General features: G+C 48.5%; 2 protein-coding genes across 3 annotated transcripts in view; one reads left to right on the top strand and one right to left on the bottom strand.

The window, feature by feature from the left end:
• Usp30 (ubiquitin specific peptidase 30) overlaps positions 1 to 7172 on the bottom strand; it is a 52997-nt gene extending 45825 nt beyond the window's left edge. Inside the window, exon 1 of the mRNA XM_040731585.1 lies at positions 7086 to 7172. The gene's annotated coding sequence lies outside the window, so the exon portion shown is untranslated. The remainder of the gene's footprint in view (positions 1 to 7085) is intronic.
• LOC101823484 (SV2 related protein) overlaps positions 1 to 16185 on the top strand; it is a 58376-nt gene that overhangs the window by 14972 nt on the left and 27219 nt on the right. For both annotated transcript variants that reach the window (XM_040731583.1, XM_005078933.4), the window contains exons 2-5: positions 7168 to 7328; positions 8940 to 9025; positions 11066 to 11164; positions 13535 to 13606. In XM_040731583.1, the coding sequence (XP_040587517.1) occupies positions 7168 to 7328; positions 8940 to 9025; positions 11066 to 11164; positions 13535 to 13606 (418 nt within the window). The remainder of the gene's footprint in view (positions 1 to 7167; positions 7329 to 8939; positions 9026 to 11065; positions 11165 to 13534; positions 13607 to 16185) is intronic.

The following is a 16185-nucleotide window of genomic DNA, read 5'->3' as shown; positions in this document are numbered from 1 at the left end:
ATATAAAACAAAACAAATCAAGGCAAAAATTAATGAGTCTAAAAGGAAAAGACAATGGCTTTCTCCCCTCAGGAGCCCCCATTCCCCTCCAGCCCTCCACCTCAGGACAATGCCTCAAATGTTGATTCAGTAGGGTGGGTCCAAGACCTGGCTACTCCTAGGCAGTCACCCATAGCAACCACGGTCTGTAATGAATCACCACACAGGAGCAACATTCACAGCTATGGCCCTCAAAAGTTTCACCAGTCAATGTCAGTCACAGAAGTAGCCTGTGTTGGTAACAGAAGAATCTTCTCAGTTCACATATGTGCCAGACTGGAGCATGCTTGGGCCAGCTATCCAGGGGCACACACTGGCTTTTAAACATTCAGGACTTTTTATCCACCAGCGGCTTGAATTGGGTCATCTACAGTGGGAGGACTCAGTCCAGTGGTGCAGACAAATGGTCCAATCAAGACAGACATGAACCGGGTAGTGGTGGCGCATGCCTTTAGTCCCAGCACTTGGGAGGCAGAGGCAGGTGAATCTCTGTGAGTTCCAGGCCAGCATGGTCGGGACACTGGTCTGAGTCCTGTGTCCTTGGCCTCCTGGGTAGAGGGTGAGCTGCGGATAACCTGTTTAGTCCATTGAAAATGTGAAGGTTCTTTGGCAAGGGGTCTCCTTGGCAAGGGGTCCCGGGAGCCACGGATACTCTTGTCTGACTCCAAGCAGCTCCCAGGAACTTCAAAATGAAAAGTCACAGTCCCCAGGGGAGACCTTTGAGCCCAGCAATCAATGTTGTAAACAGCTCGAGGGTTTTGGCGAACCCTGTATCGTATCGACAGTCTGTAGAGGTCAGCAGGCTGGGACTGAGCTGTGTGCTTTGGATTCTGGCTCTAGAATACTCCATTCTCTGTGTCTGAATAGCTGGCCCACTCTAACCTGCTCAGCTCAGGCCGCTCACCCATTTCCATACCTGTGGACGCTCAGGGTGATGCTGACCAGGAGCCAGGTGATTATAACGCAGGGCTGTGATTTCAAAGAAAGCCAAGCAAAGGTTCAGCTGCTCCAGCCTGTGTGGCCAGGGCAAGCCTTGCATCTCTCTTGTACCATCCCGTTCACACCTGTGAGCTAGAACCTAACTTAGTTTGGTTGCCAGGGAAACGGGATGATGTTTCTAAAAACAGGCTTGTCAGAGGCTAGAGGGAATGGCCTGGTCTGCAAAGTCCTTGCTGGGTAAGCATGAGGACCTGAGTTTGGTCCCCAGCACCCACATACGGTAAGGTGCTGGGAGGTAGAGACAGGCAGACAGATGGCTGGAGCACTGTCCAGCCACGAGCTCCAGATTCAGTGAGAGACTGTCACCCAGAAAGAAGGTGGAAGGGCTGGAGAGATGGCTCAGTGGCTAAGAGCACCCACATGGCAGCTCACAACCATCTGCAACGCCAGTTCCAGGGGATCTGATGCCCTCTTCTGGCCTCCACAGGAACTACATTCATGTGACAGACATACTTGCAGAAAAAAAACACCTACCTATATAAAGTAAAAATAAATAAACTCTCAAAGAAAAACCCATTAAAAACAACAATGTGAGCCAGGCGTTGGTGGCATACACCTTTAATCCCAGTACTCGGGAGGCAGAGGCAGGTGAATCTCTGTGAGTTCGAGGCCAACCTTGTCTACAAGAGCAAGTTCTAGGACAGCCAGAGCTACATAGAGAAACCCTGTCTTGAAAAAAAAAAGATGAAAACACCAATAATGTGAAAAAACAATATATGAAGACATCTGATGCTGACCTCTGGCCTCCATAAGTATGGACAAGTGTGTGTGCACGCATGCACGAACATGTACACACGTGTAACACACACACACACACACACACACACGCTCACCAGCAAGGCTTCTCATGGTTCCTGGCTTTTTTCAAGCTTTAATTGACCACCAATGACTTGAGGGTGCTGACTCCAGTGCCCTATTGGTAGCTCATTTACAGGGGGCACACACAGAGCAGATACCTGCCCAGCTGTTTCCAGTGTCAGCTTCTCAGAGGGTCCCTCCTGCAAAGCACCATCCCTGGTCGAGGGTGGCCATGGAGGTCACACCCTTTGAACCAGACGTGGTATAGTCAAAGACTGGCCTGTATACAGGTCCCCACAGCTCTGAGTGGGGACTGTCCTGCTGTACCCTCCCTAGGGATGTGGTGGAACCTTTGAAATGCTTCTGCTGCTGTCTCCCAGGTCCCCAGTTTGCAGTGGGTACTCTCTGAAGAGCACTTTATCGGTAAATCCCTGCTCCAGAAATCCACTTTGCATTCTTTTCAGAAATGGAAAAATCTATCTTAGAAGTCACACGGACACCCAGAAGACACCAGGGATGTCTCATGGGTCCTAATATCAAAATTAATTATTTTTTGGTTGTAATTTGGTTGGAATTTTTCAAGACAGGGTTTCTCTGTGTATCCCTAGCTGGCCTGGAACTCACTCTATAGCCCAGAGTGGCCTCAGATTTTCAGAAATTCACTCCCAAGTGCTGGGGTTAAAGGCATGTGGGTTCAAAATTAATTTTTATATATTTTTTAAAAACATAGTTGCTAGAAAGCTATGCAGGTCAAACCTGTGTGGCACTTGCCTCATCAGACAGTTCAGTGGAATACAAAGCCAGGAGAAGCCCTGAAAATGGATGGATTTAACAATGGCATACAACTGCCTAATGGAGAGGAAAACAGAATGAAGGCAGTCCTAAATTTACACCATCTAAAAAAAATCAACTCTAAGTGTTTCAAAGAAAAAAACCCATAAACCTTTAGAAAAGGGATTGGCAAGACGGTTCAGTGGGTGAAGGCACTTGCTGCCAAACCTGAGGCCCTGAGTTTGAACTTAGGGACCCACATGGTGGAATGTGAGAAGGAACTCCTACAAGTTGTCTTCTGGCCTCTATGGGTATGCCGTAGGATGCATATTTGTGTGCAGACACACACACACAAAGTAGATTAATGGTTAGAAGAAAACAAAATGCTTCATGACCTTGGGCTCCGTGGTGACTGTTCTGTTCACGAGAAATGCATAAGCAATGAAAACAAAACCAGATGTTCGATCACATCAATGTAAAAACCTTCCTTGTAGCCGGGCGGTGATGGTGCACGCCTTTAGTTCCAGCACTCAGGAGACAGACGCAGGTGGATCTCTGTGAGTTCGAGACCAAGCCTGGTCTACCAGTGAGTTCCAGGACAGCCTCCAAAACAATACAGAGAAACCCTGTCTCAAAAAAAAAAACAAAAAAACAAAAAAACAAAAAAAAACCAAACAAAACAAAAAAACCTTCCTTGTGTCTAAGGATCACAATCAGACAGAAAACCCCGGGCAAGGACTCAAGAAAATGTTTGCAAAGTAGATGGTTGATAAGGATCTGCTGCCCTGGGTCCTACACAGTAGGAGAGAACTGATCCCTGGAATTGGTCTTATGAGACCTCCAGGCATGTGATGTGGAGAGTGCCTGTGTACACATATGCAATTTTAAAAATAAACTTAAAAAAAAGATGCAAATGAAAGCCCCAGTAAGCCATAGTGCACTCGTCAGTTGTCTGTGTTCAGACAAAGGGGAAGCGAGCAATGATTGGCAAGTACATGCACAGACAGGAGTCTGTGGGAATATTAAGTGGTGTGCGAGTCACTCTGGCAGTCCCTCAAAATTTTAAACACTGATCGGCTTATATGACAAAGAAGTAAAATCAAGGACTCAAACAGAAATTGTACGTTCCCGTTTGTCACAGCCTTGTTCCACAATGGACAAAAGATGGGATCACCTAAGTCCCTGTTAGCTGGTGAACGAACCAACTGTGGTATGTCCATACAATGGACTATTACTCAGCCTTCACAAAGGAGTGAGGAGCTGGGCTTGGTAATGATTCAGGCTAGGAGTCTGAGGCAGGAGGATCACAAGTTCAAGGCTAGCTAGCCTTGGCTACAGACTGAGTTTAAGGCTTAGTGAAACTTTGACAATTTTAAAGTAAAAGGGAAAGTGGTGGGCATATCTCAGTGATACAGAGCTTGCCTCTTATGCACAAGGCCCTAGATTCAATCCCCAGGATTGAAAAAGAACAGGAGTAAAATGCTGATTCACTTACATGAGCTCTCTATGGCAGCTGAGTTAGAAGAGAATGACAATTGCTAGGCGCTGGCTGGGTTCTGGGTGCAGGAAGAAATGAGTTTAAGGGGACAGAGTATGAGATGTAAATATGGAACAGGTTCAGAGATTGGGGGGGTGATGGATGCAAGCGTACTTTATCCCGCTGAATGGTCACTTAAGATGGTTAGGGTGCCCAGGATTATGTTATGGGCATTTTACATCATCTAAAACAAAAAAGAAGGAGGAGGAACAAGATATTTTAGGCCATGCTTCCAAAAGAACATCACAGTCATCCTAGCCTGAGTGTAAAGATGTAAACAGCCTCCAGAGGCAATGGTAACAGGCCTCCTTCTCAGGGGGTTTCCAGGGTTATATTGAATAGTGAGGCATGTGTGACTGAGGAAGGGTCACTTGTGAAAATGTGTGGGGACAAATCTGTGGCATCCACTGAATGACACCCTAGGGTTGGTGGCGTGTCATGGCTCAACCCAAGGGAAGTGCTGAGTGGAAAGGAGAAAATGGATTTCTGTATAATTTTATACACTTGAAATAATTCCATGTAAAACATTTCCCACAAAGGTTTGGAGCACATGGGAGCTATGGGCAGATCTGGAGAGAGAGACTCTTCTAGTGTGCCTACAACATGAGACTCAGAGCCGGGAAGACCTGGGATAGAACCCTTGTTCCATGCTTCTGGGATTGTGTGACATGGACTTGGGCATGTCACATGATGTCAGGGCCTCAGTTTTTCTTGTCTGTAAAATGGTGATAACAGCAACCTCACAGCACTGTCATACAAACAAAGCATGTAGAAAATACCAGCCATTGCACGCCTTTAGTCTCAGAGGCAGAGGCAGGTGGATCTCTGTGAGTTTGAGGCCAGCCTGGTCTACAGAGTAGTTCCAGGACAGCCAGGACTACACAGAGAAACCCTGCTTGAAAAACAAAACAAAACAAAAATTAAAAAAAAAGAAAAAGAAAGAAAAGAAAATGCCAGCCAAGCCACACAAACTCAAACTCACTGGTCCTAAATACCCCCACGGAATGCAGGAGAGAGAAGTGTCAGCCACAGGCTTCACACTCAGTCAACCCACTCTGCACTTGGCCCCTTTCCAGGCATAGTGTCACTAAGAATGAAGATCCTGTGGGTCCTCACATCCCAGTGACCAGGCATGTGTATATTCTAGAAGCTTCCAAGCAAGGCAGCTTCCATGTGCTTCTGAAACAAGCGTGTTGTATATCATAGCACAGCAAATCTCCACGGGTCCACAGAATAATTCAAAAGCTGTCACAGCAGGAGGGGCAGTTGGGGGAGCACGGGTCTAGCATGTGTGAGTCCCTGGGTTTGAGTCTCAGCACAGATCAAGCAGGTCGACCATCCCATTGCTCAGGAGGTAGAGGCTGGGAGATCTGAAGTTCAAAGCCATCCTCAGCTGTATAACAAATTCAGGGCCAGCCTGGGCTATGTGAGACCATCACAGTAGTAATAATAGTAGCAGTTAGTATTGAGCTTGCCTGCCCCTTCTGCCTCTTTAAACCAAGGTTCATTTTGCTCAGTTGCTCACACGGCCCCTCTGCTGTTGGTGATTTTTCAAAGTCACACAGAAATGAGCCTCCCACACTGGACAGCTCCCTCTCCTGGAGCTGGGGGGTACATTTGGCTGTGACCTCAAACCCGGGGTGACAGACAGCAGGGGTCTTATGTTTGGGAGGGAAAAGGTTGCAAAGAGATTGTTCACTCTGTCCCAAGTTTCAGATAAAGACACAGTCAGTCTCTCAAAGACGCCATGTCCCCTACGGCTCCCTCCCCCTCCTGTATCCCCTCCCCCCCACCTCGAGAGATGAGAAATAGCTTTGTTTGGAACAGGAGTAGTGATACATACCCGTGAAGCATTTGGAGGCTAAGGCGGGGGGGGGGATCAAGAGTTCAAAGCCAGCCTGGGCTACATAGTGAGATCCAGTCTTTATTTTTTTTTAAAAAAAGAGGGAATGCAGGAAGGAAGAAAGGGAGGGAGGGAGGGACGGACGGACGGACGGACAGAAGGAGGGACGGAGGGAGAATGGATGGATGGACGGAGGGAAGGATACACAGTTTGATGAGTAAGTGGCACGGTGTGGAGGCTCAAATTCAAATGTCTTCAGGGCCAGACAAATGGGCAAAGTGGGGAGTGCAGAGGAGCAGAGACGCATGGAGATGAGATCACAGCTCTCAGGGCTAGAGGCCATTTAGAGAAAAGGAGTCAAGGTCAGGATGGAGTTGTCCCTGTCACAGTCAAGAGACCTGGGAATGTGGCTTTTATGTGACGTCCCTTTAAGTCACCAGTTCTTAACCGGTGACATCAGATATCCTGCATATCAGATGTTTACATTATGATTCATAACTGTAGCAAAGTTATACTTATGAGGAAATAACAGACATTTTATGGTCGGGGGTCACCACAATGTGAGGAAAGTGTCACAGTGTTAGGAAGGTTGAGAACCCCTGCTGTAAGTCAAAGCTGAAACAGGAACAGAGCAATTTTGTTTCATAAGCCTCGTGTATGTGATCCAGTCATTACCTGTTACAGACAGATGTGTCTGAAGACCCAAACAAGCAGCCTACATTGCACACACACACACCACTCAGTGATGCCCTTGGACATATGACAATGTACCCAGAAGGCTAGGTCACCTCATCACTGTCTGTCTGTGTAAACACACACTATGACATTCCCACAGTTAGGAAATGGCCAACGACGCATTCTGACAGCTATTAAGCAATGCATGAATCTGTGTCAAAACAGAGCTCAGGTCAAGGACAAAGCGGAGTCATGCACATGAGAAGGCCAGCCTCTAGTACTGTGCAGCGCCCAGCTGTCCAACTTTCAGCAGATCAATAACTCACAACATCACCACCATCCCCATTTCATGCCCAACCAAATTCAACATAAATGCCAGGTCTACCCGTCCAGCCCCCCAGACAGTGAGAAAATGCTCTGTACCTGTCTCGGGTGGGAAAGCTGTGCAGCAAGGCAATCTGGAGGCAGCTCTAGCCATGCTGATCACACTGGTCTTCTTCTCTAGGGTGGTGAAATTCCGCCGGACGGGAGAGAGTGCGAGGTCAGAGGACGACTTGGCTTCCGGAGAGCATGATGTCCAGATCGAGGGGGTCCGAGTGGGTCTAGAAGCGGTGGAGCTGGATGATGGGGCAGCTGTGCCCAAGGAGTTTGCCAATCCCACTGATGGTAAGAAAGCCCAGTGACTCAGGCATTAGCCCGGCACCCTGTCTGCCTGCCTAGGTGGTGGTCTTAGAAAGGTCTTGTGAAGGGGCAGTTGGGAAGACAGAGCACCTAAGGATGACACTGGAAGGGTAGGCTAGGGCTATGAGGCCTACTTCAGGAGGTACGGTTACATCACAATCCCTGTTAGTTGCATCATTGCACACTTGCACACTTGATTGAGAAGGGCAGCCACAATGCTGCTGCTGATGGTGCTGCTGATGGTGACGAGGGTGATGGTGGTGGTGACGATGACAATTATGCTGATGATGATTATGTTGCTGCTGCAGATAAGAGTGGTGGTGGTGATGGTCATGATGTTGATAATGGCTGTGGTGGTGGTGATGGTGGCAGTAAAGATGGCGGTAGTGATGATCATGATGATGGTGGTTGTGGTGGTAATAGTAATGGTGGTGATGGTGATGATGATGGTTGTCTTAGTTAGGGTTTCTATTGCTGAGAAGAGACACCACGACCATGGCAACTCTTATAAAGGAAAACATTTCATTAGGGTGCTCTGAGTTGCATGGGTAAGGTCTAGCCTCTGATGAACTGAACTGAACCCCAAACGGCCATACAAAGGTATATGTATTGATTGTTACACAAAGCTGTTTTAGGTAAAGTATTTCCTCATGCCAAAGTCCGATCTAATCTGTCTCTCCAAAGGAGACTATCACATTCCTTCCTGACTTTAGTCCTTTACTGTGTATTATTGCAAGACACGATAACCCAAGAGCCTCCGGTGTGCCACAGGCATCTTGTGACCAAAGTCATGCAATGGCTGCAACGCCCCTTCAGAAAAACAATTCTCCAAATCACGGAAAGCAATCACTGTTCTCCACAAAGATTCTTTACTGTTTTCCACAGTGATTCTTCAAGGTCAAAGTGCGTCTAGAAAACAACTATTCACCCTAATGCCTACCCCAGATACAGCGACCCTGCTAAATTCCTACAGCAAACATTTAACTGGGGTGGCTCACAGTTCAGAGGTTTAGTCCATCATTGTCATGGTGGAACACAGTGGCATGCAGGCAGACATGGTGCTGGAGAAGGAGCTGTGAGTTCTACATCTTGATCCACAGGCAGCAGAAGCAGACTGTATGCCACACTGGGCATAGCTTGAGCATATGAGAACTTGAAGCCCACCTCTGCAGTGACACACTTCCTCCAACAGGGCCACACCTACTCCAACAAGGCCACACCTAATAATGCCACTCCCTATGGATCTATGGGGGACATTTTCTTCCAAACCACCACAGTAGTGATGATGGTGATGATGATGGCTATGATGCCAGTTCTTTTTCTTTTCTTTTTTTTTGGTTTTATGAGACAGAGTTTCTCTGTATTGTTTTGGAGGCTGTTGGTCCAGCCTGGCCTCGAACTCACAGAGATCCGCCTGCCTCTGCCTCCCCGAGTGCTGGGATTAAAGGCGTGCGCCACCACCGCCCGGAAATGCCAGTTCTTATAGCAGCACATGCTACATACAGTTAATTAGCCTGTCTGGGGACTACCCCAGATGCCACATTAGACAAATACAAGATGTATTGATCCCTCCTCTTCTCCCCTTTTCCTTCCTAGACACTTTCATGGTGGAAGATGCGGTGGAAGCCATTGGGTTTGGAAGATTTCAGTGGAAGCTCTCTGTTCTCACTGGCTTGGCTTGGGTAAGTATATGGGCACAGCATCTCCCGTACACCCCAAGAATCCCCTGAAGGTCAGCTGGGTACCATGGCCACAGGCATAGCACAGTTGTCTCTGCACATAGCTTCTGCCTGAATGCCAGTCCGCAAAGCTCATTTATAGTAATGGCCCAGGTGCATGCTGGGAGGAAGTTGAATGTGGTTGGCCATCACCCTCAGGAAGCATCCAGTTACAGAGGTGGATCCCTGCTCTTGGGGACTCAGGGATGCTGTGAGATGATGGTGTTGGGTCAAATCCCTGCCCAGGAAAGCAGACTTCATAGAAAACATTGGCCATCTCGGCTGGGAGTATAGTTCAGTGTGTTTGCCTAGCTGTATGCAAGACACTGGGCTCCATCCCCCAGCATGACAAAAAGTAAAATAAAATAAAGAATGAATTCTGGTTCAAGGTGTTCACAACTCCTTGCTAAAATCCCTTAAAGAGCCACAACACAGTTTAATCCAGCTGCACAGCCTCTCTGAGCTTGATGTGAGAATTGACCTAAGCACATGTGTGTCCAAACAGACCATCAGTTTCTCTGCCACTTCTCTCACTAACTAGAAACAGACCTGTAGTGTGCCCGCGCTCCTGTGGCCTGTGTGCCTCTGCCTGTGTGTGGATCTGCTTTTAACACTCCAATATTCTGTTTAGTCATAGAGTAGTATCAAGACATTTAGTAATTGGGGCTTCTTAATATATGCTAATATATGCAAACACTATGTTCATTAAACATGCAGACAATTCTTCACAAGCACATGACCAACCAAAGACAAAGGAGTGATTGCACCGAAGAGAAAAGACCATACTCTCTGTCTGTCTGCTTCTGTGAGAATGCGTGCTCAGCTCTTAGACTTGTGATGCTTTCTTACTTCCTCTGGGGAGCACCTGTATTTCATAATACATTATGTGTGCGTGTGAGTGTGTGTGAGTGTGTGACTGGGAGTGTGCATGATTATGAGTGTGAGTGACTGTGAGAGTGTGTGTCTGTGAGTGTGTATGTGTGACTGTGAGTGTGCATGACTATGTGATTGTGAGTGACTGTGAGAGTGTGTGTCTGTGAGTGTGTGAGTGTGTGTGTGTATGACTACGTGAGTATCTGTCTGTGAGTGTGTGTGACGTGAGTGTGTGTACCATGGTGAACATGTATGTGGTGGTCAGGGGACGACTGGCAGGGACAGAGCTGATTCATTCTTTCTACGGTGTGGATCCTGGGGGTCGAATTCATGACCTCAGGCTTAGCAGCCTGTGCTTTTCCCCACTGAGCTATCTCATTGACCCAAGAACCTGTGTTTTTAAGAATATGAGGAAATGATGCTGCCCATGGTGGTAAAGGTCTGTAATCCCAGTGTGTGGGAGGTGGAGGCTGAGAGATTGCTGTCTGGGCTACATAATGAGACCCTGTCTCACAAACAAGCAAAAACTTAAAACACACAAAGGGGCCTGTGAGATTACACAAATAAATGTAATTTTAAAGAGTGACTGGAGAGATGACTCAGCGGTCAAGCGCACCGATTGCTCATCTGGAGGATCCAAATTCAATTTCCCAATTCCCAGTGCCCACATGGTGGCTCAACACTGCCTCTTCTGGCCTCCAAGGTCACTACATGCACACAGTGCACAGACTTACATATAGGCAAAACACCCATGCACATAGAGAAACAAATACAAGGTGGTGGCAGCTCATGCTTTTAATCTCAGCACTTGGAAGGCAGAGGCAGACGGATCTCTGTGAGTTCAAGGCCAGCCTGGTCTACAAAGCTACACAGAGAAACCCTGTCTGGAAAAGAAAGATAGAAAAAAAAGAGAAATAAATATAAAAATTTAAAGCAAGCAGACAGAGTGTGGAGAAACACTCCAAGCGCATCAGCTGTCACCTGGTCCCTGTGTAGCAGCCCATTGGTTCAATCCCAGAGGCTTCCCCATGGATGTCTGTCCAGATGGCAACAGGAAGCAGAGGGTTGGCTGCAGCCTCCCAGGCCAGGGCAGGATGCACCTCGGCCTCACAATATCCCTTCCTCCCACAGATGGCCGACGCCATGGAGATGATGATCCTGAGTATCCTGGCACCTCAGCTGCACTGTGAGTGGCGGCTCCCCAGCTGGCAGGTGGCACTGCTGACTTCGGTAGGCAGCCCTGAAGCTCAGACTCCCCTGGTGTCCTGTGGGTATTGCCCGTCTCCCGCTGCCCAGGCTCTGCAGAGAAGAGCCAAGCTGCCCTTCCTTGCTTTCTCTTGCTGGGATGAACACTGAGACCTAAAGCAACGTGAGGAGGAGAGGGCTTATTCCAGGTTACAGTTCCACATCACAGTGCATCCCTGAGGGAAGTCAGGGCGGGAACTCAAGGCGGGAACCTGGAGGCGGGAGATGAAGTAGAGGCCATGGAGAATCCCAGCCTACTCTTGCTTGGTTTGCCTTTTTATAGCACCCAGGACCACCTGGCAAAGGTCATCCATGGTGAGTCTGGACCTACCGCATTAACCATCAATCAAGAAAATATACCACAGGTTTGCCCACGAGCCAGTCTTGTGCGGGAGTTTTCTCGACTGAGGCTCTGAAGTGGCTGTAGCTTGTGTCAAGCTGACATGAACTAGCCAAGCACACTAGTCTTAGATGGAACTACTAACGCCAGCTCCGATTAGTCCTTCTCCTCATCCCCTCTTCCTCTGAGTCCCATCCCAGCAAATTAGCAGCCAACTCTACCCATCCAGGGCTCTAGCTCCTTGGGGACCTCAGAAAATCTGGAACCCACCAGATGTGCATATACACAAGGTAGGAGCCTCACCTCTCCTGCTGCAGCCAGGAAATGCCATCCTCCTTTCCAGGAGGGTGACCCGAGGGCTAGAAATGGCCCCTGGCATGTAGTAGACGTTCAGTGAGTGGGAAGTGTTGTGCTCTCTGGAGAGAAGCTGGGAAGATGAGTGAGGTGAGGCAGAACCCTCCTTTTTTTTTTTCCCCCTCTGGGAATTCGGAGGAAGGGTAAGGACCAGGAAAGAGAGCAGCAACCAGGATCGCAATGGCTAATGCTCCCTGAGAGCTTAATGTCCGAGCTAGGTTCTTGTCCAAGCTAGGTTCTTCTGCTAGATGACGCTAGGCCCTGTCAAGTTGGCAGTCAGCAGTAATGACTATGCAAAGTTTGCATGGTGCCCTTTAACCTCATAACTCTTCGAGGTGGGAGGGAAGAGAGGCACAGATAGTTTAAGCTGCTCACTCCAGGTCACACAGCCCAGCTGTGGCCAAGAGCAGTGCTTAATTAGTGACAGACCCCAGGACGCTGTGAGTTTGGTCATTATTGTGGTTTTATCTGATTGTTTGGGGTGCCGTGGGAGTCAGGTACAGAGCACACTCCTACATTTTTGTGGTTTTGGCTGAGTAAGGGTGAGATTCCCCCCCACCCTGCACTCTTGCCACACTCTCCCTAGGGAGTAACAGGCCTGTCTTTGCTCGCTGGTCTCTCTCGTGAGGTTTGGGCTCATAACCGAGACTTAGAAGACCCTTGATGGGCCAGACCCTGTGCAGAGGATTTTGCACACTTTGCTTCTTTAACCATCCCTGTCCTAGAAATGGTTCTAAGGCTCTGTGACTCCTCTCGTTTTCGTGGAGAAGGAAACCAGGGATAAGAGAAGTCAGTAGGAAGCCTTATATAGAAAAAAGGAGGACCGAGTGGTGGTGGTGGTGCACACCTTTAATCCCAGCACTCGGGAGGCAGAGACAGGTAGATCTCTGTGAGTTCGAGGCCAGCCTGGTCTACAAAGTTACACAGAGAAACCCTGTCTCGAAAAACAAAAACAAAAAAGAAAAGAAAAAGAAGAAAAGGAGGAAGAGAAGATGGAGGGAGAAGAAAAAAGAGGAGGATGGGGAGGGAGGGATGAGGGGGGAGAAGGAGGGGAGGAGGGAGGATTATGACAGAGAAGCTATGCACAGTGCTGCACACCTGAAAACTGTGACCAGGAGGTTGTAAGTTCAAGGCCAGTTGGGGCTATATAGGCAGAGCCTGTAACAACAACAACAACAACAACAAAAATCCAGATATTTTGGCACACATTTTTACTCCCAGCACTCGGGAGGCAGAGGCAGAAGGATCTCTGGGATTTCAGAGCCAGCCTGGTCTATATCTTGAGACATATACTTACGTACTTAACAACAAGCCCCCATGGGACTTCCCTTTACTGAACCTCAGCATCCTCCTCTAAGAAATGGGGGTAACAATGGCACACACCCCCAGTGTGATTGTGGGGGACCTGCCTAAAGGTGGGTGTTGTGGTACCCATCTGTAACCCTAGCTCTTAGGAGGCTGAGGCAGGAGGGTGGAGGATTTGAAGCCAGCCTGACAGACAGTGACAGGTTTATTTGCAATGTAGTGCTCTTTGTGCATGCGTGCATGTGTGTATGTGTGTGTGTGTGTGTGTGTGTGTGTGTGTGTGTGTGCGCGTGCGTGTGTGTAGTTGCTATTCTTTCACTCCATGCTGCTAATAGGAACCGTCTGTTTGCCCACAGGTGGTGTTCATCGGCATGATGTCCAGTTCCACGCTCTGGGGAAACATCTCAGATCAGTATGGCAGGAAAACAGTAAGGCTCCTTCCTCATCTAAATGCTCGCACTCTGTGGTTCAGACATCATGGGGCGGCACAACGCCATCTCTGATGCCTTAGAAAGGGTGGGGATGTGGCTGCACAGTCTCGTGGGCTGAAAAGGGTGCACCCAAGAGAGCAGGAATGTTCTTGATGCCAACGTGTGTCCCTTACATGAGGCCAGGGCGGGTGAAGGCTGGTAGATGACATCAGCTTTATTGTCCTAGAGGGAAAGGTCCTGTCTCAGTGCCCCAGGCAGGAGCTTTTCCTGGCCTGTCTTCCATATCCACTGCCCTGATGGGGTCACTGCCTGACTTAAATGTTTGTTGTAGGCATGGCAGTGAGTATCTGCAGCCCCAGAATTTAGCAGGCCCTGGCAGGAGGATTTTGATGAATCTGAGGTTGGTCTGGGCTACATAGAGAGATATTGTCTCAAGTGAAACAAAACACTATTTGTGCTGGACTTCTTCCATCATGGTCTGCCTTAAGCAGGAGTTCTCAGTGGGTACCTCCAAGGCCTTGGACGGATGCCTCCCTTTTTATTTAACATTGCCCTCACTTTATTAGACTGGACTTGGGTCACTGATGTTCTCTGTAGGTGAAGTTAGTCTCCTTCCATCTGTCAGCTTGGGCCCAAAGAGCTCTACACACTCACCATGGGGTACATCCCTCCATTGCTTTCTCCCTGAACTCTCATTTCCTCTTGGACTCTTCACACCAGCCTACAATTTCTTTAGAGTCAGGGGCGACATAGAAGAAGGTGTGTGTCAGGTGACCTCTGGGTCATTCCTGACTGTGTGACCTCATTTTTATACTCGAACTGAAGTCTTCCATCCGCAACCATCGTGGCAGGTAGAAACCAGGAATCTCATCCTGTCCCCACAGTACACAGGGCACTGAGGGACCTGGTCTGGAGAGAAAGTGCCGTCACTTGCAGAGTTAATTCCATGCCCCCTTTCTCCTTCACCTGAGACCACTAAAGCTTTATCCAATACCCATGTAGTTGGTTCATTTTGGCAAACAAAAAGGGAACATCCCCCTGGAAAGCATGGGCTGAGCCAGGCTGCTTGGGTTCAGGTCCTAGTCGCTTCCCATGCAGTGTCATGGAGCCTTGTGTCCTCACGCATACGTGGGATGGCTCATACACGCCATGGGATGATTTCATAGAGTGAGGGGTCTTGCACACAAGGTCTTGGCACAGATAAATCATTTCATAAAGGTCTGTTCCTACTCTTGCCACATGCCACACTTGTCCCCATTCATAACAGCCAGCATTTACACCCTGGTGCCCGTCTCCAAATTCCATATCCTTCACTCTGACCTCAGCTGCTGGCAGACCTGGGTTCTTCCCAAAGAGGTTAGCCCTAGATAAATAAGCTGCGTGGAGGGCTGCCCAAACTGTGTTCTGCTGCCTCTGCTCCCAGGCTACCTAAGTTTCACACCCAACAGAGAGGAAGGGGAAGTGGCCCCCAATGGCTTCTCCTCCCATGACGGAGTTTCTGTGCAAACTCAAGAAGCAAGGAGTGGGCTGTAGTTAGGAAGCCTCCCCCGGGTTCCTCTAGGGGCCTGGGCATACCAGTAACCTACCAGCAGCATCAGCACAGAGGGGTTTCCTTATCTATCTATCTATCTATCTATCTATCTATCTATCTATCTATCTATCTATTTCAAGACAGGGTTTCTCTGTATTACTCTGGAACCTGTCCTGGAACTCTGTAGACCAGGCTGGCCTTGAACTCACAGAGATCTGCCTGCCTCTACATCCTGAGTGCTGGGATTAAAAGTGTATGTGCCAGCAACACCTGACTCACCAAGGGGCTTCTTAACTGTTTTGGTGCAGGTGGCAGGTTTCCGAGTCCACATGGGTGTCTGCATTAGGGTTCATTGAGATGCCTGGTTCAGGTGGAAGTTACTAATGCCTGGGGCTTGTGTCAGCCATGGAATGATGGGGGCAATGGAAGCTATGTCCCCACTCCCCACCCCAAGTTGCTTTACCTCTCTGAGCCTCAGTTTCCCTGCATGAAAAATAAAGGTCACAAAAGAAGTACTAAGGGGGAAGGGTCCAACCATAAAATGTGTGTAGGGCTGGGGTGCAATTCAATGGAGAGTGCCCAGTACACACAAGGCCATGTTCTATCGCATCGACAAATAAAACTGGGTGTGGGTGGCACATGCCTGTAACCCCAGTATTTAGGAGGGAGCGGGAGATTCAGCAGATCGATGTCATCCCTGGTACACAGTGAGTCCAAGGCTAGTTTGGGCCATATGAGACTATCTCAAAAAACAAACTGAAGTATGTGTGATATGCATAGGTGTCTGCCAATGCGTGTTAGAATGTTCTGGTTGTAATTACTACAGTTCTGAGCGTGGGTGGTGTAACCAGGTCACCCAGTCAGTGCGATCCAAGAATGCATCCCGAGCTTTCTGGGCTACAGGTTGTAAACTGGTAACCCAGAGACAGACACGTGCCCATGTGTTCCAGATTTTAGTGCTGAGGGGTCGATCTCAGGACCTGCTGCATGCTAATCATGCATTCTAACCCTGAGCTACACCCTAGCCCCATATTTTATTTATCCA

This window comes from Mesocricetus auratus, unplaced genomic scaffold (genome assembly GCF_017639785.1).
Source record: "Mesocricetus auratus isolate SY011 unplaced genomic scaffold, BCM_Maur_2.0 Super-Scaffold_100025, whole genome shotgun sequence".
NCBI classification, from domain to species: Eukaryota; Metazoa; Chordata; class Mammalia; order Rodentia; family Cricetidae; genus Mesocricetus; species Mesocricetus auratus.
Note: the sequence above shows the minus strand (reverse complement) of the source record. Positions and strands in the feature narration are given on the sequence as shown.